Source organism: Apteryx mantelli, chromosome 4, assembly GCF_036417845.1.
Source record: "Apteryx mantelli isolate bAptMan1 chromosome 4, bAptMan1.hap1, whole genome shotgun sequence".
NCBI classification, from domain to species: Eukaryota; Metazoa; Chordata; class Aves; order Apterygiformes; family Apterygidae; genus Apteryx; species Apteryx mantelli.
Genome location: NC_089981.1, coordinates 89,405,703 through 89,428,514, shown reverse-complemented (window position 1 = coordinate 89,428,514; position 22,812 = coordinate 89,405,703). Strand labels below are relative to the sequence as shown.

Here is a 22,812-nt window from a genome sequence, read left to right as displayed (position 1 = left end):
CCCCGAACAACCTGATTTAACCTCCAAGTCTTCTTTGGTGTGGGTGCGTGTGTGTGTGTGTGTGTGTGTGGTGGAGGGTTGGACCAGGCGACTGACCTCCAGAGGTCCCCTCCAACCTAAATTATTCTATGATGAAAATCGCAGAGTATTTTAAAATATCTGTTCTTGTTCTCCCTGCTCTTCCTGTCTAAAGAATATCATAATATCCTGAAGCTCGCTGCCTTAATTCTGTTTCGCATTGCGTATGATAGGAAACAAACTGCACGTTTCTCACTTTGTAGTGACATTTTGTATGTTTGAAGATTTATGTTCTTAATGGTTAGCTGAATAAGTCATGAAAATATTAAATTTAATCAGCCAAGAAAATTTGACTTGTAACTTATCAGTTAACATTTTTTCCTTAATTTCAAAGCAGCTGGGATATGGGCAAGAAATAACTGTCTTTCAAATAAATCTTCCTTATTCTATTAAAAAAATCTGAACTTTCACAAAGTGGATGATTTTTGTGTGTATGATTTTCAAAAATGTTCATTATTGTTCTACACTTGCAGAGTATTAAAGCTTAATAATCTGGTCAAATGATTCTTATTATTTTAGTTCTCCCCAAGAAGTTCCTCAGGGAGACTTAATTCAGCTGGCAGTTGATGAATTTTTCTGTTGCAAGCTGGAATTGTGTGAACAGTATGGGTAAGCGCACAATATATATTATTCAGTAGAGGCTGAAATGTGCAGGTCTTTTGGTTTCTCTAGCAGTCCTTATTCTTGCTTGGGGAAGCTATCATAGCTGAAACTTTCTGTGTCTGTGTCCTATCTCAAAATGGCATTGAACTACTCAAATGGTGTGTTTTCCCCATGTGTTCACATCAGTTTCTTTTGGAGATCAGACTTCTGTGGGGAGATGGCCTCTGGAAATATCTGGACCCATTGCTTTTTCCTCTGCTTATAAAATATGTGGTGGAGTGTAACTTCCAATCTGTGTTTTCTAGGTCATACTGTACAAAAAAGTATGATTGTCCTATCAGTTTGCAAAGCAGAAGAGGAGAAACAACATCATTCCATGGTCATGGTAATTGAATATGAATCATGAATAAGCATTAGATGGCAGAAGAAAATCTAAGGATTTCAGTCAAAGGAGTCTGCACGATTCTTTTTTCCTCCCCGTCTGAGCTAACAAGACTTTTCAGCGGGCTAGGGGAATTGTGGTCCAGGCTGACAAGGATGGATCGGAGAAGGAGAGTGGATGAGGAGTATGATGGGCTCTAGGAGTTAAGTAAAGAAACTTGAGGATTTTTTTATCTTTGAACTGTGCCTATGGTAATGTCCTTACTCAAGAAGGAGACCGGATACTAGCTGTAAGTAGCAAAGATAAATGTGTGGTGAATTCACTAGAGTTGTTTGGTCTCAGTTCATCCAAGACTTTCAATAGCCAAATAGAGGCGTGAATAGAGCTGTGGCTGGGTAATAAACTGTATGTCCGTCTTTTTTGTTTTTTTTTGTTTTTTTTTTTTTTTTGTTTTTGTTTTTAGACCAGAGCAAGGAAAATCACCATCTGAGAAATTGCAGTTCTGCTAGTCCAGTTTCCTTTGCCTGTCATATTTCACAGTTATGCCTTTTCATTAGTTAACATTAACTGTTCAGTAAAATCTGAGTAACAGTTGCCTGGGGACTATGAAATGCCTGGCTGCCTGATGCATCAAGAGCAACCTTGTGCTTAAGAGTATTGCTCCCTAGATTACCAGGAAGACAAAACAGATGATCAGAATGGTGTTTTCCAAGGAATATAACAGTCATATGTTACACCTTTATAGATTGAGATGTAGGAAGAAAGTTCTTTCAGATCTGAGGAGCAGGTTATCCATAAACAAGTGGTAAACCGGTTGGTGGAACCTAAACGTAACACAGTTTTGGTGCACTGTGACTTGAGTATTTGGCAAGCATTTAAGTCATGGCCAGTTTGTTTTCATTAGGAGAAGAAGCTGATAATGGAGGGAAGGGGGTGTTTCTCTGCAGTCCCACTGAAGGTGTGCACTATGTCCCATCTCCCTCTGCCCCCCACTCAGAGCAAGAACAAAGAGCGAGGTCCAACCGCTTAGGGCTGCGCTTGCAGTCGTTTCTCAGGGTTCTGCCGGCTTGCTTTGGGGTGGTTTTGTTCCTTCCTGCATTTGACAACCAGGAAAGCTCCAGATCCTTGCTCTGCTTGGGTAGAAGCCGTTTCCATCGTCTCCTGGAACCTTGCTGCTTTTACTTGTACAGGATTTAGGGTGGCTTGTGACAATCTGTGATGGATGACTTAACCAGCTGCTACAAATGTTAAAGCTTATTGAATAATAATGCATGCTGCAAAAAGGTCCATCTCTTCTGTTCTGGCTGAATCTGGCACAAGTCCTCCTTTATTTCACTTTCTGCTAATGTATTTGGTGTCTTTGCTCCTTTCATTATAGATGTGGTCATTTAAAAACATTCACCCAAAAAATCTTCTGTCATGGGGTACCTCCTTTCGTTGTTCTAAACACGTAGCAGTGGAAGCTAGAAGATTTGGCATATGTACCGTATCATCAGGGCGTTTTTCTGATGACAAGTAAGCAAAGTATTTTAATGCAGTAGTGAAACATGTCTTTGATTAGGAAGGTATGACGCTAAAAATATTCATTAATAAAGAAGTCGGTATTTATAGCAACTTTAGGAAGAAGTGAACTCAGCCTTTGCTAGCCATTGGTTTCTGTGTTCCCATTTTAAGACCAGCTGTTGGATATCAGAAGTGGCTTTTTCTGTTAGCAAATTTGTCTAAAATCCCTCTGCTTCTTGCAGGAAATATTTCTATTTTATAACTAGATGTCATGACATCTTGATACACTGAGATGTAGTTGAGAATCAGTTACAAGTAAGATGCTTTTGAATCCTAGACTTAGTGTCTTTGGTTTTTCTCTAATAACAAAAAATGCAGGTCCTGTGAAGCAGAGCTGAGGAAATGGAATCAGCGTGCCCCAAGCTGGAAGAAGTTAGAATGTGCTTTTCTGTCAAAATCGCAGCTGTGCTGAAGTCTAAAAGCATCTTTGTAGGAAATACAGTTTTAAATTTCAGATAGAACTGATTCTCCGAGCAATCCTACAGGAATTGCATACATCAGGCATTCCCACGTGATTTACACTATGGAAGAAAGCCCTGAAGTCCTTGGCTCCAGTGCTAGAAGCAAGTACAGTACGAGGGTCCTGTGTGTGGTGGGCTTTGGCACTGACCCCACTGGTGTTGGGTATCGCTGTCCGTGACAGCAATGCCAGTTTGTTACCACTGGCTGTGCCTTGGATCCTAATCTCCTGTTTGCCAGCGCCTTGCTGCACACTTAGGTGTTCATCCTCAACCTCATCATGCAACCATCTCCCCACACTTTAGTCCACCTCTTCTTTCCCCCCAAACCAGGACCAAGACTATTCCTGCTTCTTACCCCACTGAACAGGCTGCTTCGTTTTGCTCTGGATTTGCTGCTGGTCCTGCATTGAAGTGTGGACGTGGGCACTGATCCGCTTCTGTACGCGCTGCAGAGTGAGCAGGGAGCCAGGCGCACCATGCTGCGGGCAGTTACCAGCCAGCCACCGACTCGTGGTGATAGTTGGCCTGAACACAAACACTTCCTGGCAGCCAGGAGGCAGGAGCCGCTTCTGTAGAGCGTCTGCCACTCGGGATTGACAAGCCTTAAATTTCCATTCCATTAATGGAGAGAGGGGGGAAGTATTACAAGAATATTAATGTCAACGCGTGAGGGAGTTTGCTCGCTGAGATTTTTGAGTCAAGTTGCTTTTTGCTGTAACTCTAGTTGGATGCAGTCAGTTAACTCCTCGCTGGTTGGCACTGTGCTTTACTAGACTGTCTGCAGCAGCGCTGGTGCAGGGAGTATCCAAGCTAGCTTTAAGTTCCTGTACTCTTATTGCCAGACTAACGCATTTTTCTGGTTCAGAAATACCTCACCTGTTGGTACTCACATGAACTATCACCATAAGTGAGATTAGCACCTAAAACACACATTTGAAGAACTAATATCTAACAGTACTCTAACGTTATTTAGCCCAAATAACACCCTTTGATCCTGAACAGGTCATGTTTCTGCAAAGTCACTAAGCCATGCTGGGTCTTCACCAGGGCAGAAGAGTTTGTACAGTGGCTTTCCAGAGCATGTTCTCTGGTGATGGAAAGGGGGAACAGGCAGGGTTTGGTGTTCCTCTGATGGTTACTCATTCCCTAGGGAGCTAATGCGGCTACGGGGACAGGTGGAAAACACCCAACCACGCAGCAAAACCCTCTTCCAAGGCAGCTTCTACTGCCAACAGGGCTGAGGCCTGTTAAGCGGTTACTGGCGTCAGGGTCTTCCAGCCAGCTCGACCCTCCGCACGAAGGGCAAGTATCCTCCCGCTCTACCCTCCCGCAGCTTTAGCTGTCCACAGCTTGCAGCGCCGTGGGTAGTGCTGCTTTTGAATGACAGCTCAAAGACTACAGCGTTAGAAAGAAACTAAAGCTACAGTATATTTATACTCACCATCCAGCAAAAGTGTAAAAATAAGTTTTTCCCCAGGTTTATTTACTAAATTATTTCACAGTCAATGAAATAGTTACAACAATAATTACAGAGCATTATCACAATAGCAAACACATTGAGAACACTAGTAAAGAACAAGAATGCAAGTTAGTTATTTTCCTGTTGAACTCAAATGCCACTTTTGTAAACAGTAACAAAACCAGAACATTGCTGCTAAAAAAGATGTACACATAAAAACACTCTACATACACAAAACTACATACATCATTTTATACTCCCAACCAAAGCACTCTGGTCAAGTCCGAGTACAATTTGGTATTCTCTGTACAATTATTAAATCCTGCTAAAAATTATAGTTATCCTTGGGTTTAAAATACAGCACAGCGCATAAGGCAAAAAATAGGAATTATCATCCAGTTCTTTGAGTTGCAGTTAAATACCAAGAATTTAAGGCAAGCTTGAACATTTTGCATTGTTTCATATAATGAATGGGGACTTACAGATGGCAAATTCACAAAAGTAACACTTAAGCTACCTCCCAGTAAAAGTTAACTGTTTATAATGTGTACTGGACACCTTTGCCCCGTTAGAAATTCCAACTAGACTTTCTGAATGAAAAGCATTCCTAATAGGAGAGACTTCAGGAAGCTTACACATGAGTATCTTAATTAAAAAAAGCAGAAATCCAGGAACTATATGTACACATATAAACTCATACTCATTTTAAAGTGCTTTACAAATAATTTTGAGTGACTAAGAAATAGAACTGGATGATAATTTATAGTTGTATGACATTGTATTTGAAGATCCTTAATTTTTAAACTGCAAGACAGACATTAGAGTATTGTACTTCAAATGCGGATTTAAACTGATTGTTGTGTCTGATCTTCCTATAACCAAGCACTTCAGTGAAGAGGACAACAAGCACCCAAAACCGAAAATAAAGATGGCATGATTTTAAGTGACACGATCCCTAGAGCTGATACACTGACAGTTCATCTAAACACAGCAGTATTCTTCATTAGGTATTCTTCCAACTCTTAATACCAATCTTGCTTACTAAAAACTTGCTTATGTGCCTATCTTAAATTTAGCAATACCACAATACACAAATTGGGTCAATCTCTATAGCCTAATTTAACATTGCTACTGCCTAGCTACAGGGAGTAAAATATTTTGCACTTTCAAAGTGTCTTCAGTTCCATAAATGCAAGATGTTTACACAATATTGAATAACCATCACCACACATCTGAACAAAGCATCTTCTTGTTCTGCTGATGCTAAAGTGGTTTCTATATCTTGCCCCGCTTTGTACATACCGAAAACTGTTTGCTAAATGCTTCCAATCAAAACACGTATGCGAGCATCTCCATTCATGGATTCCCACTGTAGTTAAACAGTATACACTGAACTGCAAGGAAAGCCTCCTGCCACCTTAAGGCATGAACTCGTCTTGTAAGTAAGGAAAGTTGTTGTTTTTTTTAATATTAGTTTGCTAAGCATCTTTATTACCCGGTGTATATTGGAAAAGATGATAATCAATGGCATCGCTGTGAAACTGCGAGTGAAAAGTAAAACAGCACATGTAAACATTCAGCTTGCGCGTTCACCTGAACCGAAACGAGAAGGCAAACTATCCACGAGGCCGGGCCGTTCCAGGAAGGGCCAGCCCCCAAACCGCTCCCCTTCCCTCCCCGCGGACCACCGTGCGACGTACAGCGACGGAGCTACTTGGGTCCTTGCAACAGATTTACTGGAATAAGGACATTATGCTATTATTGCTATAAAACTAGAATCCTTAGTGGGTCAAATAAACAGCATAAAAATGCTGAATTTGTTAATTTTATTTGCTTTTAAAGTCCTGCTTCATTCTACCAAATTTGAAGAATACGTGCAGGAGTTTACATAGTTTGTGCAAACATCTGTTATCTGTGAATAACGTTTTATGGTGAAAACACCTTTGTCTCCTTCACTGTTTAAAATCTGAATGTTAGCTCATGGAAGAACAAGGAAAACTCCTGTTTGCCTGACTGCAATTAGTTTTGCAGGAACTTAGAATAAATAAAGTACACTCAGAAATCCTCCACTTAGCATACTTATAAAGAAATGGCTTTTAAAGCAACTATTTTGAATATTATTGCACCTTCAAAAAATAATACTATATGGGTTTGAAAAACGAGGGGAAACAAACATTAATTTAACATGTTAAAACAAGAGGAAAATAACTCCAGAGGCAGAAAATTCCTTAAGTACCAGGTCTGGCAATACGCATACAGACATCAAGACAGAAATTCAAGATAATCGTGATTCCTAGTTAAAATCAGAAAACAAAACAGAAACATGCTAAATTAGCTAGAATTAATACTTACTTAATCACATATTTTTAATAATGGTTATAACCCACAGCATCACTTCCTATGTATCGGCCCGAATTTTCACCAAGTTTAGGGCTATCGCTAAGACACATCTCCTCCGATTCTGGTTAATCACAGGATCCAACCTCCAATACTCCGTCGCACGGATCCGCACTTCGGAGGAGCCACTAGGTCCCGCGCTTTCCGTTCACCGCAACTCGTGTCCAAGGCAAGACTGTCTAAGGAACCAGAGACGGGCTCTCGCTATCGCTCCATATTCGTGTATTTGCGAGACTAGGAACAATAAAACTAGATCTCATGGAAAAACATAACAGACGTGGAGCTCTGTGAGTACACTGTTATTCTCGACAGTTTTCATAGGCGCAAATGTATCAAGCAAAGAAGGAACAAAAACACTAGAACGATCCAAACGATCATGCTTTATGCATACTGCGCTAAATTGGTAACAGCCTTATCGTAAGTCCTACATTTAGCACCATTTTTATATCTGAACACTCGAAAAAAGCAATCATACATTCTTTTAAAAAGGGAAGTTGTCGGGAATATGGGCACGATTACGCTTGGGCGAAGGATGGGACGGATTCCTTTTTCAGTATTTTACATCATGCTATGAATGCTGCTGTGACATTTTCTGATGTCCTACTGTTGTAATTTTTCTTTGCGTTACAATTAAAAACACACAGCAGTCTAGCAAGATTAAGTAATTTAATCTACTACTTATCCACAAAAAAATAGAAGGGAAGGTTAAAAATGTGAATTCTCTTTATCAGGTCCAAAAATTTTGTAAGAGGCAATAAATTTGCCTTGTAAATTTATTTCTTTAAGTAGTTACCAATGACCATCCCAGCCCCCATATCGGTAAAACGGTAACAAAGGAGTGTACAGGCAACATACTATGGCATTTATTATTTACAAACCTTGAGATACAGAAACAAGGCAGCCCTTTAGTTACTGTTCATAAAAAAAATTATGAAGCACTGGCATTTTCTTAATATGAGGACACAACCAGCCAGCTATCAGCAAACCGAGCAGTCATACGACGCATTCAGACATCTCTCATCCCAAGCACAGTAAACTCCATGTTTCATAGTAGGCAGGAGGAAGAGAGAAAAGCTCTAGAGAGTGAACGGGTTAGATACACAACGAGGTTTCTCACCATATCCCAGGCATGTACAGTACGCACTAAAATTCACTGCCATTAACAGGATGCTATCTAAACCCAGTTGGCAATAAGTCTTCCATTCCTTTTGCTTGTGTTACTGAAATAACAAAGGCCAGTTACTGGAAGAAAACAAATCCTTCCTCATTTCAATCACAACTTCACCACATTCCTCCAACTTCAGAAAATGCAGCTTATGGTCTCCATGAGCAAGGTATCCTTCCAAGCAGATTAAGTCCCATCTTTGCATCAGGTCCATAAATTCCTATTTTTCAAAGTGCAGTCAAACCAAAATTGCATCGACAGTACATCATACCAGCAGAGTCCAGCCAGGTATCGGAGATGGGATCGTATTTCTGTACAGTGTTCAGATAGGACGACCCTGAATGACCTCCAACTACATAAAGGTAGTTATCAATTACAGCTGCACCAACTCCTGGGGAAAAGGAAAAAAAAAAAAAAGATACACAACCATCAAGCATGGAAATGAATAGTACTTTTGTTCCTAACTGAAATCCTAGAATCAGTTGGAAGGGCCTTCTGGAGGCCATCTGGCCCCTCAGCTCAAAGCAGGGCCACCTCGGATCACGTTGCTCAGGGCCTTGTCCAGGCAAACTTTGACCATCTCCAAGGACAGAGATCCCACAGCCACTCTGGGCCCCCATCCAGCGTTCGACCACCCTCATGGCAAAATAATGTCTTAATATCTAATTGGAATTTGCCTTCTTCCAGCTTGCTCTCACTGCCTCTTGCCCTTCCACCAGGTGCCCCGAGGAAAGCCTGGCCCCATCCTGCCCACACCCCGCTCAGGGAGCCACCGCGGGCAGCAGCCCCACTGCCCCCCGCCGCCTTTCCTTAAGGCAGAAAGGACAGGTTCTCCCAGCCTGGCCTTCCTTAGGCTGTCTTTAAACAAAGCGCATGTAAATGGAAAGTCCTGCTCTCTTCAGATCTCATTCTCGTTTTTCCACTCTTCTTGCACCCTCTTCCCCATGACAAAACAACGCTCTTCTGTCCCCAAACTCCTTGTCAGGAGGAGAGAAGGGAAGACGTGTTACTGAGTCTCGACATAAAATAAAGTACAATAAAACAGTAACCAGAGGATTGCTGAACTTCACTCAGAACTAGTAAGAACAAAATAGAAAATGAGTAAAAATATTACTTTATATTATGTACAGCTCAGTATGAATAAAAAACAAACTGGACTAATTAAAAAAAGAGAAATACATACTTGAGTAATTTGTACATTCTTTCATTGAACTAAGTGATCTGCGACCCAACTCACAGATGCAAAGCGCTCTACAGACAAGTCACCACAACCTTGATTTACTGCAACTTCTATCAGGTCAAACGGTAGTTTATTTCTGCAAGGATATCCGAGATAACCGCTCAGTTCCTGTGTCCCCACCTGTTCTGGGTTCCTTCATGGGTCTGCACACAGTCCACTGATTCTGATGAGGATCGTATCTCTCAATGCTTGATAAGTGCGACACACCATTGTGTCCACCTACTACAAAAATGAAGCCCAGCATGACACCAACACCAAAGTTTATTCGTTTATCAGCCATTGAAGCTACTGTCTCCCACGAGTTTTTACTCGGATCATAACGCTCCATGCTGCGAATACAAACAAACAACTTGTAAGACTTGGATTTCAACATTGGAATCTTACACCACAAGAAATCGGCATTTGTCAGAGACTCATCTGGTTCTGCCAGCTAATATTATTACACAAAGGAATAACATAACGCAAAGAAGAAGTGCTTGAGCCAATGGAAAATTCGGCAGCGCGGTTGCTTTGTACTACACACAAAGCACACAAAACACTAAGGCAACACTGGCATCAGTCACATCCCAGGATCCTCCAGCAACACGAAGCTGGTGCAGCTGAAGGTTCTCAACAGTGCTGCCGAAAAGAAGTTTTAACGCCTTTTGTTCTGATGCAGCAATTACAGGTCAGCCTCCTCCCCGATGCTACTACCAGGTACCTTCAGGTTGCATTTTGAGACAAAGTGCTGCTACTATTTATAAAAATCAACCCATGAAAAACTGAGCATAATGCAGATCTGAAGTGAATTTATTTGGGTAACGCGTCAAACCAAAAAGCTTCCCTGTGGCTTGCCCAAAAACAACAGACGGAGAGGAAAAAAATTTGGAGAGCACGTCCCCCAGGAAAAGCCGTGAAGAGGGTGCTGATGAAAACACTAAGGACAGAAGAGTTCTTCAGGACAGAATGGAAATGAATTAACAGCAGTCATGTTTTGTAGCCCCGGAGGATTGGACCCGTGGTCAGAGTCGTTAACGCACTCATGGCACACAGCCACCCCCGTCACAAGGACGGGTCGGTGGCGGCGCGAGGGGGGAGGAAGAGGGGAGAGGAAACCAGCAGCACTCGGCAGTAGGAGAAAAGGTGCAGTCAGGTTTCTGCTACTCCCAGAGCTTGCACGGGTCTCATGGGTGTATGAGATGGCATGTTAGTTGTGTCCTTGATAATTAATAAAATCAAAATTATTCAATAAAAATTAAAAAAAGGAAAACGTTGAGATATCCATCAATTCTAATAATCCATAGGAGTTGCTGGCAATTCCTTTTTGACTGAGGAAGGCAGAAACGGGATACAGGAGTAAGGCTGCTGTAGAATTTTAATGTTGTTAAGACTTTCTCCTTTAAAAGTACCGGTTTGTTAAAGATATTCCCTGTTCTCCCAGGGATGTCTTGTATTTCCTGGAAGGAGGTAATTCAATTTACCCTTCGAAGACCTGTGCACGCAGTGAGCATTCACCTTTCAGGCACCACTTCTGCCACGAGCAGGAGTTTGTGCAATAAGGTGACAGCGGCGCGAACGCCATGGAGGAGCCGCGTGAGCTCCTGGTACGTTTGCTCTGCTCCACCGCCGACTCCGCTTTGTTAACGCGCTGCTAACGGGGATAGTTCTGCACAACGGGAAGAGAGCACGGAGCTAAGAGCGACTGCACAGGAAAACAGTGCGGCTTAATTATTCCAGCCTAACTTCCCATGAGAAAAAATCCTAAGTCAATGGAAAACATTTCAGAGACGGTTTGCTCGTCTGTTAAGTACTTTCAACTGCTACTACAATCTAAAGTATAAGAAATTAGAATAAAAAAGCCATACTGAGTTTTATAAAATCCTGTCACAACTACACCAGTTTAAGTTATTGGTATTATACATTTCAGTAATTTAAAAAATACTCCTCGTTTTCCATTTGAAAGCTACTTAGTTATACTTTTCTATTTGGGAGCCAATGCTTTGTTTCACAAACTGTTTTATATTAAGGTATTTCTGAAGAAGATAAAAGCACATCAAGTAGGAAAAATAAGTAGAATTAATGACCAGTGCAATGTTGTTATACTAAACTGTTAAACAATCAATGCATCACATTATTTATCAAATATAAGCTCTGCTTTCCTATAAGCAAGATTTTCAATTTCACCCTTTATTCAGCCATTTAGACTTTAGTCCAAATTTGCTTCCTGAAGGGACACAGGGCTGTTCTGTTGCCACTGTTTACGATGGAAGGAGAGTAAAAATCGTTTCTTTGCACAACTAAATGCCCCAGTCCATCAATCCCGAGCAATGTGGAACAGGACTATTAAATAGCCCGCTGGTGCCAGGAAGCCTCTTGGGGGTAAAGCTCTGAAGCAAGCCTGTTTCCACCCAGGAGCCAGACCAGCCATCAGCATCTTGAGCTTTAGGATTATCATTAAGCCTAGTTTAAGGTTCCAGTTCAGGTATATGTTTATTTTGTGAATATTAAGCATGTGAGCAGCCCCACTCATTTCTAATCAGTGTTTTAAATATTTAAGTTAACTGCACATCCTAATATTCTGCAGACTTCAGACACAAAGACTTGCACAGCACAAGCGCAGTGCTGCGGCTAAGCAAGTCTCTCCAGGGGGCTTATTAACGGAGGGCTGGCACCGCGGGGGAGAGAGAGTTGTACTACCTTGGGGCCTGACTACGAACGCCCACAAAATACCGATCTGCTGAAATAACTAGCTCGAGCGTGTACAAGGCAAGGCATCGCGCAGGACCTTGCTCAGCGCTGCGCAGATACGCCTTTGTGCTTATCCTCTTCCCTTCTTAAGGATTTAAAAAAATGCAGCTCTGAGCTAGAACACAAAGTTAAGTCCATATAAAGATTTCCCAGTTGAATCGTCAGACTGATGCTGCAGAACAAGCAATAATGAGGCCCGCTGTGCATCACTGCTAATCGATCTTAGAATATTTTTTAATTGGCTGCCGAACGCAAGCTTAACAACAAGCTCTGCTGATTTCTAGCTTATGATACCGAGCCGCACGTATCGAGAGGACGTACCTGTTCATATGGGCAGGACCATAACCACCGATGGCATATATCATTCCATCCAGGACGGCTGCAGCAAAACAACTTCTGGTTTTGTTCATTGGGGCCACTAGCTGCCATTCCTTCACTTTAGGGATGTATTTCTCCACAGTTCGTAAGTAAGACTGCCCATCGTAGCCGCCTAAGGCGTAGAGCTCTCCTGCCAGGACTGCCACTCCCAGAGTACTCCGGCTCTCAAACATCCTCTCGAGAGACGTCCAAGTGTTCGTGTCGGGGTCCCAGCACTCCACCGAATTCTCGTGCTTTCGGTAACTGATGCCTTGACACACGTGGGTCGCGATCCCTCCCACAACGTAAATTTTCTGGTCTAGGACGCATATTCCAAATTCGTAGCGGGGAATGCTAAGAGGTGCCAGGCCTATCCAGGAGTCATTCTGGGGAAAATACATCTCAACACTGGAACAGAAAAACAAAGATTACATGAGCAAACCTAGGTTTCTGAAGCCTTGCGGAGCGTAACTGAACAAAGGAACATGATTTTAACGGTGTACTTCGTATTTCCCATCCCGCGTTTGCTGTGCCTTCCCGCGGCCTGACCGTAAGCTCAGGCAAATGCTGTTTAGGGGCCTAAAGGCCAAAGCACGGGGCCCCACAGCGCAGAGTGCTGCGCGGTAACACAGCCAGCAGTCACGGCATCCAGCCCAAGACCTGAAACGATGAATTTTAGAAGTACAAGACGGGCAGACCGGGGAGATGGCAAGACAACATCACGGACAGTGTGAGGGAAGACAAGACCGTGCTGATGCCGCAGTAGTTTCTGGAAGTACGTTATTATCGGGGTGAGCTAAAAATATAAAGCAAAGGGGTAAGAGGGGTAAACAAACAAACGAAAAAAAACAGAACAGCCACAGAGATGAGAGAGAGAGAAGAGGAGAGCAAGAGAGGCAGAAGCCCATGTCTATATATACATGTACAAACACACATTTAGAAAGTATAATTTGTAGCTTTGTAATTACATGTTTTACATACACTGTATAATTTAAAGAAACATCACAAAGCAGAAGGTTTTCAGTTTGGAATATTCGTTTCCAAAAAACTAAGTTTATATGCATTCTTTTCAAATCATACCCAGTTTTAAAACACGATGAATCTAGGCAATAGTGTATATAATCTAGTTAACCCACCTAAACAGTTCAGTTAATACTCTAGTTAATTTAAATGAATGTCTGATATTCAAGGAAACATATCTGTGCAAAAAAAGGTACAAGAAAACGAAGCCACTGAAGAGGTGAAAGCCACGGACTAAGAGCCCAGCAGCAGAGACTGCTGAAACACCAGACTGGCTCTCGACAGCCGCGGCCCAGGTTGAAAAGAACAGGACTAAACGTATTCTGAGTAATTCTGTTACTACATGGCAGCAGTTGACAATAAGTGAAAATCAGCCTTCCTGTAAGTACAAATGAGAATTAAAATCAGAACAGTGGAATTAAGGTTTCCTACTTGCCACTTTTAATTGTGAGAAAATTGGGGACCTAAACTGTTTTGAATTATTTTTACTGATCTGTGACATTTCTGTATGTCAGGAGCAACTGTTTAAACTTATTTAAATGACAGTTTAAGAGAGACTGATATGAATAATAAGGAAAAGAAAATTTTGTATGCATTAGCAAATGGTAAATAGTCGTAAAGAAAATTTGTGGTTAAAAACCACATTGGAATGTAATATTGTTACAATCATTGGAGAATCTATAAAAGAAACAGAGCTGAAGAATCATTATGAGAGGACTACTTTACTCACTCAAACAGAAATGGATTTGTTATTAAACTCACAAAATCCTTTTTAAATCTATAAACCCAACAATTCCCAGGCCCAAAGTCTAGTTCACTGTTGATCACTATTGATCAGGAAAGCTAACTTTTGGTAACTTAGCATCTGGGAACTTTTATAAACACAGGGAAACATATATATATTCCCAGATTTTGAAAGATGTGTGTGTATGTATGTATATATATGTACGGACACACAAACACGCATGTATGAAATTGTGTCACAGAAAAGACTACTTTGGAGCAGAATAGTGTCCAAGGTTTCATCTCGAGAACCGTTCCAGGCCGTCTGCCCCAGCGCAGTTATCCTTTACTCTGTGCTGATAAGAGCACACTCAACATCAAAGTATCATATGTGTACGCGTAAATGCGCATATATATGCGTACCCACACAAAGTTTAAGCATCATTTCTGGAAATGTTAATATAGTGTTATAACTAAACTCAACAGTATTATTAAAGTTATTTTTCTCTGTATTTCATTTCTTTTCCTCAGATGAGTCTCACTGATGTAACAGTCTACTGGGCCTCCACTGAAAACGGGGCGAAGAAGAAAGAGGCACACTTACCCGCTTCTGCCAGCAGGCGTACGGATATTTGCTCAGTAGCAAGGATTAAATTCATGGTTACATTACAGTCAAGAATTTAACATTTCTAGGAATTACCTCTTCGCTCCGATTAAGTTTATTTTAATTCCAAGCACTTCTGAGTTACCAGGAAGCATGTTTTTCACCCCCTCCCCTCCAAATTTTTCAAAAAAATTTTTAGTCAAAATTTTGTGATTTGATAGTCTACAATGCTAGATAAGTGAAAACTATGTAAATTGGAAAAAAAACTCAAAGGATACAAAAGTAATATACAAACTGGAAATAGCCACATTTATTATCAAAATTCTCAATCAACAGAATGAAAAAGGCAAGGCTTTATAGTTTTTTACTGTTCCTTACCTTTCCAAACAAGCAAATAGTCCAGCTTTTCCTCCGACAGCACAAAGAACTTTAGGAGCGCAGCGAGGTCTTGTCATCAGCATGGTCTGGTGGGAAAGTCTGTGTTCAGGCATAAAGTGATATTTTAGGGCCTCGTTCAGCAGATGTTTGCAGGTGTGGTCATCACGAATGAGGTGGTTTGCTTCATATAACCTTGTCAGAAACTTAACGCTCAGCAGCGGCAAGCGAACACAATGCAGCAGCTGCGCTAAGTACTTCTGTCGCTCCTGCACGTCGTATTTGATCCAAGACTCCAGCGCGTAAAAAACTGTCTCTTCTGTCACAACATTCAAGCAGTCATTGGAAACAATTTCATCCAATTCAGAATGCGTAAGCTCAAAAAATTCTTCAGTCTGACAAACATCTTCAAAGTTTTGACAAATGTATTTGTTGGCAGCCAAGTAGAGGTCATGGCAGCCGTAGGTCTCTGCGAAACGAGAAATCCCAATGCAATTGCCAGGGTCGAGCTGGCTTTCAAGAAACGTGCAACACTCCTTCACCACAAGTTTGATCTGGAGAAGATTCGCAGCTGGAAGAAGAGACTCGACAGTGTCCTGCGAGATGAACACCGTGCCCGTGTAGGCATACTCCACTATGGCTTGCAGGGCTGCCTCGTCAATGCACTGGAACTCCACCTCCGAATTCTCCTTCTCGGAAAGGTTCCCAGTGAACATGGCTTTGAAGTACGGACTGATGCTGGCAAGCACCACTTTGTGGGCATGAATCTTGACATCGCCAACTCTCAGGATAATGTCACAGAGCTCGTGATGTTGGCGAAGGAGGTTCAAGCCTTGCAGAAGCTGCTCAGAATGCAAGTGGGTTAAGTTGGCAAGCATGTAGGTTGGAGACGACTGGTCCATCTGTGACAAACAGAATTTTTAACGCATTACTCAGGGTTTCATTTTCCAATGGCTTCGTTACTCACATCACTTAGACATGCTACATATAACATTTAAAAAATATTTTTCCATTTAGGCTTTTATCTTAATTAGTATATTACTTTTCAATTTACTTTTTAAATCCTTATGCTCTATGCTTTTCTTATGCAAGGAGAATCCAGTGTTTATTAACTGCATATGCTATTTTAAGCTTTAATTAAAAAAAAAAAAAAAAGGAAAAGGAAGGTTTTTTAGTTCTGGAATAAAACACATGATGTTATCCAGAGCCTAGATGACCTGACAGGATTCTGCACCAGATATTTAAGAGAACTGCACAGTGACTGGAATAAAGAAAGAACAGAACTGGTTTAATTGAGACGGAGTTTTAGAAGTTCTTAAAATGAAACTGATTTGTGCTGCTAATCACTGATGTCCTACATCAGCTTGATGTGCAAATGACCACATTTAAAGAAACCTGCTCAAATGCCATTTGAATGCTCTGAGCTCTAAGTCAGTGAACTGTCCTCATAATTCTCCGAAATTAATACTAGGCAAAGAGGAAACCACTACATCTGTGTCTGTACAGGAAACAGGTGCCTTGAACTCTTCAAAAATAAGTTCTCTGGTGAGACACGATGCTTCCTCCTTTTTTCATAGACATATTTGGATCAATTACCTAACGATAATGCAGTGCTTTAAAAGAGAAGGGAAAGTTCTCAAACTTTAGTAAAGTTACAACACAGGTAAAAACATTTTATTGCTATATTCCAAAATGTTTTAAGTATTTTTATTGAAAAAAAACTCAACTTACAAAAGGCAAAAGAACAATATTTTCCTGACTTGAGATGTCTGTTTCTGTATTCATTTTAAAGGACGGACACCAAGGTATCTTTCTTGGGTGAAATCCCACATTACCGTTAGTCCAAACCACCACCAATGGTGATGCAGAGTACCCAGCACACCCGCCCCTCCTCTGGGCACAGCACCAAAGTCACCAGCTCCCAGGACCGTCACAGTTTCAGCGATGCTCTGCTTGGCGTTACGGCAGGGCAGCCAGGCGCTGCCGCGGCTCGCCTCCGAGCGCCGCGACCCTCGGGGAGAGCGGGCCCAGCGCCGCGGGCAGCGCCTGACGCTCGGGAGCGGCGAGCTCTCCGTTCCTCCCCACGCGGCAACGTCCCCGACAGACAAACCGCAGCCCTTCAGAGGGATCGGATGGGCGAGGATCGGGAGCCGGGCCTGCCGCCACGGGAAGCGGGGCTGGGCGAGCAGGGTGAGGAGCTTTCCTTGGCTAGCCCGGGATCGCCTGGACGGACGGATCGAACATGCTGGTGTCACCGTTTCGATGCCTGTTCCAGGCCCCGTGGCATCGGCAGCCACCCACAGCTTCGTGTAAGAGCAAAGAGAGCGACCCTCATCCCTCCCACAGCCCCACAAAATCCCCAAACACCTTTTCCAGAAAGTTTTAGTTTGCATTGCGGCACTCGACGGCACTATGATACCTGCTCCAGTTTCAGCATCATTAGCATTCAAATGGTGCTGCCCACCACTAAGAGCTGGAGGATCGGTTCCTCGCTTTATTCAGTCAAAATTATGTTCCTGGTGAGAAGGTGGAGTGTACGAATGTGTCAGGATCCTGGGCCACGAAGAAACGTAACTATTGTTCTGCAGAGAACATCGCAACCATCCAATTTCTGCATTGAAAAGCTGATTTAATTTTAATTTGCTAAGTGACTATACAAACTTCCAAATCTCACTCCTTTTATCTTATTATTAAGAAGTTCATCATTTTTACAGTTTCTTAACTGACACCTAATTTGCAATAGGCCTACTTACAAAGCACTTAATCTGAAGGAATAAAATTAGTTGCCAACATCTAAATACAGAACATAATAGTACTGACAAAGTGAAGACTTACAGCTAGAGGAAGAAAACCTCTTCCCCAGGGACAGAAAACCCTCTCCTAGTACAATCCTATCCTTGAAAAAAAACATATCTAAAAGAAAATCTTTGAGGGTATCTGCAAAGAGCAAGATTCCATATAACATTTTCCATATAACATCACTTTTGCAGCATTAATTGCATTTAAAAAGCTGTTCAACAGCTAAAACTCTTTCATTTCCTTTTGTGTTTGCACTCAGTTCATAATTTTATCTTATGTGCATGTAGAAACCATAGAACACAAGGTAACAACATGTGGAAAGAAAAAGGAATGGTTAAAGTTCAGATACAAATCCTGCAAGCATGGCTATAAATAACTATATTTCACTTATTCCACAGAAACAAATACTTTTGCACTGACTCGACAGAGATGCCTACTGTTCTATCTCACAAACCTGCTGTACGGCAATGCTCGCCTACACCACATATTTGCATGTATTCACTGTATTGGCGGGCAAGGAAACAGAAGCCGGCAAACTAACCAGCCCTGAAAAACACACTCCCGGTCCAGCAGCCTGTGCTGGGAACAGACTGACTGCTGCCGGCTCCTGGGCTGTCGGGCTCTTTCCGCAGCCAGTGGCAAAGCTCATCTCGAATGAGCAGCGAAAGGAAACGAAAACATTGCTCAGGGAAGCCTACGCCGTCACTTGCTTGCCCAAGAGCTGCTCTTCGGCGAGCGGTGGGACGCGGCGATGCCCAGTGAGCGACGCCGATCGCGCTTTCTTCCCGCGCAGGAGACCCGCAGGAGGCGCCGCGGGCGTTCGGGCGCTTCAGGGCGGTGTTTAAGCGCTCGCGAGTTCCTCGCTGCGGCCCGGCCCGTTCGGTCGCTTGTCAGAGGGAGCCGAGCGGCGGCCGTAAACACCCGGGAGCTTTCGGGCAGCTCCGGCTCTCGACATCCAAAGCACCAGGGGAAAAAAAAAAAAAGCGCTTCGAGCCCAGGGAAGCGCCCGAAGCGCTCGCCCGCACGGACGAGGCTCCGCACGAAACCACCCGCCCCGCAGCGGCGCCCCGAGCCTGTGATTCGGGGGGGGGGGGGGGGGGAAATCAGCGCGGAGCTCGGAGGGCGCCGCCGCTCCCGCCCCCCCCACCCCGCCGGGGCTCGGGGGTCGCTGCCTCGGCCCCGCCGGGGGTTGCGCGCCGCGGACCGGCCGCTCCCGAGGGCCGCCGGCGGGGCCGGTGCTCACCTGCGTGCCGGGGGAGGGGGTGGCCAGGCCGCGGCGAGGCCCAGCCGGCGGCAGCCGCAGCCTCGCTCCCTTGCGCTCGCACGGCAGCGCCCGCGCCCCGCCCGCGTCACTTCCGGGCGCCGCCGCCCCGCGCCCGCCCCCACCGGCAGCGGCGGCGGCAGCGGGGAGGGAGCGAGGGAGAGGGGGGAAGTCTCGCTTACCCAGCACCCCCCGCGCGCGGGCGCTGCCACACCGCACGCGGGGCGAGGGGGGAAGGGGGCGGCTCCCGGCGCAGCCCCGCCCAGACCCTCCCCCCGCCCCGCCCCTTCCCCCCCGCCCGCGGGCGGCCGTTGGTGCGCGCCGCGCAGGCGCCGCGCGCGCGCGGGGGCCGGTCCCTGGCGACGGCGATGTTGCGGCGCGCGCGGCGTCGCCGCAGTGGGGGGGGGCACCGGCGCGCGCCGCCGCCCCGCGCCCGCGCCCGCGCCCGGCCCCAGCCCCGCCATGGAGGAGGCGGCGGCGGCGGCGGCGGCCGCTGAGCGCGGGGGGCCGCGGAGGCCGCTGCCGCGCCGCGGGGGCGAGGCGGCGCGGGGGCCGCGCGGGCAGGCCCTGCGCGGGCGGCGCCGCGGGCCCGGCCGCCCCCGGGCCGCCGCTGCCGCCGCCCTGCGCGGCCCCGCCGAGGCGGAGACGGAGGAGGAGGAGGAAGAAGAGGAGGAGGAGGAGGAAGAGGAGGCTGCCGTCGGCTCCCCGCAGCAGCCCGGCGAGGGCCCCGGCGCCGAGCGGGCGCCGTCGCGCCTGTGGCGGCCACCGGGCGGGCCGCGCCGCCGCTGCCGCCGGGGTCCCGAGGCCGCGACGCCGCCGCCCGCCGCGCCCCGCCGCCCCGGCCTGGAGCTGGGGCTGGTGCCGCCGGAGCTGCGCGCCCGCCTGCTGGACCAGGAGGACTACCGCGGCCGCGCGCAGGCCGTGCAGGAGCTGAAGGCGGCGCTCGGCGGCGCCAGCGCGGCCGCCGTGGCCTCCACGCCGGCTCCCGCGCTGCTGGGGCTCGTCAGCTTCCTCTACACGCTGCTGGATGACTCCAACTTCAAGGTGGTGCTGGGCGCCCTGGAGGTGACCCACCTGCTGGCCCTGCGCCTGGGCCGCCGCGTCGAGGCCTTCGTGGCGCCGCTGGTGTCGGCTGCGGCTAAAGTGCTGGGCGACAACAAGCTGGCGATCCGGCAGGAGTACGGCCGCCTCTTGCTGCGGCTCATGGAGGCGGCGGGGCCCCGGCGCGTGCTGAGCCTGCTGCTGCAGCGGCAGCACCTCCAGCACAAGAACTCCAGGGTCCGCGAGGAGGTGGTGAACATCTGCATGGTGGCCCTGCTCACCTACCCCGGCGAGGACTTGGACTTGTCCAAGCTGGCTTTCGACCTGGCCCCGGCGCTGGTTGACAGCAAGCGCCGGGTGCGACATGCTGCCCTGGAGGCTTTTGCCCTGTTGGCGTCTTGCATGGGCCCGGGCAAAACCAGCCTTCTCTTCAAGGCTGTAGATGCCGTGGAGCTCCAGGATGACGGGGACGGGGTGATGCACGCCGTGCAGGCCAGGCTGGCCAGGAAGACCTTGCCCAAGCTCACGGACCAGGGCTTTGTGGAGTATGCCGTGCCCTTGCCTTCCTCTGGGCACAGCCGGGGCTCGTGCTTACCCCGCGGAGCGGACACGGACTGGCTCTTGGCCGGCAACAGGTCCCAGAGCGCGCACAGTTACTGCGGGTATCACGCGAGGGAGGCTGTGCAGGACTCCGGCTCTCACAGCGCCTGCGCTGACCCGGGAGTGTGCCCAAGAAGAGTTTTAAGTGCGGGTAAAGGGAAAAACAAACTGCCCTGGGAGAATGAGAGTGCTGGAGACGGGGAAGGTGGTTCAGGAAACAAGGTGCCTCTCGCAAAGGGCGCGGAGCAGGTAGGTACTTCTGGATCCCCGGGCTTTGTTCTTCCGAAGGCTGTTCCGGGGGAAGGTGTGGAAGGTGTTGGCTAAGGCTTGATGAAAGGCAGGTATTTCGAGGTGTGGCTAATACTGCTAATATTTTACACGCATGGATCTCCACAAATACATTGATCTGGGAAATCTGATTCAAGAACTCCTTATGACAGATTTAACACTAGTAGAAACCAGAAAACTTATCGCTTACGAAAACAGTATTCTTGAAATTAGGTGGGCTCCACAGGCACTTCTTGTGTCTAACCGTAGTGACCTATTTCTGACAGTGGCTAGCAGAAACCTGGGGGGGAACTATTTCAGAGCTTATGTATTCATACATTATTTATACATTACTTATATATTTGTGTTGGAGAGTACCTGATAGGCAGCAAAGAATTAAGCAAAAATTTTGACTTTCCTAGATACAGACACTGTTTCAAGGAAAAATGGCAAATTGCCTCATTTCAGGCACTGAACGCAGAGCTCTGGAGCGTGTCTGAAGCTAGTGCTTTTTGGCAGCGTACTGACCTGTAATAAAATCTGTGAATTAACAAATGTGCATGTGGCTCATGTTCCTCAATCTGATTTGACTAGGAAAAATGTAAGACAGGGTGAGAGAGTAGTTCTGATTGACCCGAGTTTAGCTTTTGCCACTTACTGACCATATCAGCATCCATGACCAGAAGAGACTTTTGAAAAATTATTCAGGTCCTTTCAGTCTTGGCCGTGGCTCTGTTCCATGACATCTGCTTTGGATATCCATGCGTTTAAGACCCTCTGGGGTGCGTGGGTGTGTTTTTTTTAACTGGACAGGTTGTTTAATTTAGCATAACTTGTTCTCTAGTAAATGAATTTCAGCAAGTGGCTCTTGTTAGAAAATCAGAATCTGTTTAGAATAATTTGCTCACTGCAATTATTTATGCATTTGGAATTTAGTTCTTAGTCACTCAGTAACTTGCTCCCAAGCTGGCTGGGTTCATCAACGGTGCTGTGCGTTCTTGTTTAGCGAGGACTAGGTTTTAATAAAGTCCCTTAATAAGGGAATGGGAACGGTGGAAGGTTGCTGCAGGGAGAGTCCCCCCTCGGCCTCACAGCTGCGGTGGAAATGGCTCTCGTCTTTTTAACCTTTTCTGCACACGCAGTTACGTTTGTTCCCGTAGACTGAGGAGTGCGCAAAGTCTCCTGCTGGACGGAGGCAGAGGAAGCAATCGGTTTATAGCTTCTGTTTTGTTGCATATGTAAAGTGTGTTTAGGAAGGGCATGAACTTAAATTTGACCTGAAGAAGTAGCTTCATATTCATAGCTTCAATTCAGTGATGATGAGTTACTCTGTTTAGTAAGTAACATCCTCAACGCTGATATGATAAAAGCTTTTTGGTGTATTTGTGTAGTGTAAACTTCATGGGTCTAAACCCCGTCTCATAAAATTTGGATGAAAACCAGCCATAACTACCAGTGCTGAGAGTGCGTGGGGGGTGGTTAGTCTCTAGCGTTCCTCTCGAGGGTGTGCAGACGGGGAGCTACTGCAGCAGGCTCTAGTGACCTGTTTTACCTAACGCCCACCAGGAAAAAATGGAAGGACCTTCAGACTGGCCCCTGTCCTCTCCTGACCGCCTGGCTTGTCTCTTCCCCTCAGTCCCCAAAGCTGTCTGTGTGGGGGGAGAGCTTTTCTTCTCCTCTCCTTGGAAGA

The 22,812-nt window shown here is 45.8% G+C and overlaps 2 protein-coding genes across 7 annotated transcripts in view; one reads left to right on the top strand and one right to left on the bottom strand.

Moving 5' to 3' along the window:
* Positions 1 to 4,543: 4,543 nt before the first annotated feature.
* On the bottom strand, positions 4,544 to 19,275 carry KLHL28 (kelch like family member 28). 6 transcript variants are annotated; one of them, XM_067295217.1, is made up of 6 exons: positions 19,197 to 19,254; positions 16,886 to 17,670; positions 15,158 to 16,056; positions 12,397 to 12,840; positions 9,469 to 9,677; positions 4,544 to 8,499 (listed from the first exon to the last, which is right to left on the bottom strand). In XM_067295217.1, the coding sequence occupies exons 2-6, from the start codon at positions 16,937 to 16,939 to the stop codon at positions 8,336 to 8,338; spliced, it is 1,770 nt and encodes a 589-aa protein (XP_067151318.1). In that variant the 5' UTR covers positions 16,940 to 17,670; positions 19,197 to 19,254; the 3' UTR covers positions 4,544 to 8,335. The 6 variants fall into 6 exon arrangements, 5 of the variants coding, with proteins under 5 accessions (XP_067151318.1, XP_067151320.1, XP_067151316.1 ...); XM_067295219.1 differs by lacking the exon at positions 16,886 to 17,670 and having other exon boundaries at positions 19,197 to 19,275; XM_067295215.1 differs by lacking the exon at positions 19,197 to 19,254 and having other exon boundaries at positions 16,886 to 18,946.
* TOGARAM1 (TOG array regulator of axonemal microtubules 1) overlaps positions 18,421 to 22,812 on the top strand; it is a 43,606-nt gene continuing 39,214 nt past the window's right edge. The window contains exons 1-2 of the mRNA XM_067295716.1: positions 18,421 to 18,447; positions 19,854 to 21,104. Of these exons, the coding sequence (XP_067151817.1) occupies positions 18,421 to 18,447; positions 19,854 to 21,104 (1,278 nt within the window). The remainder of the gene's footprint in view (positions 18,448 to 19,853; positions 21,105 to 22,812) is intronic.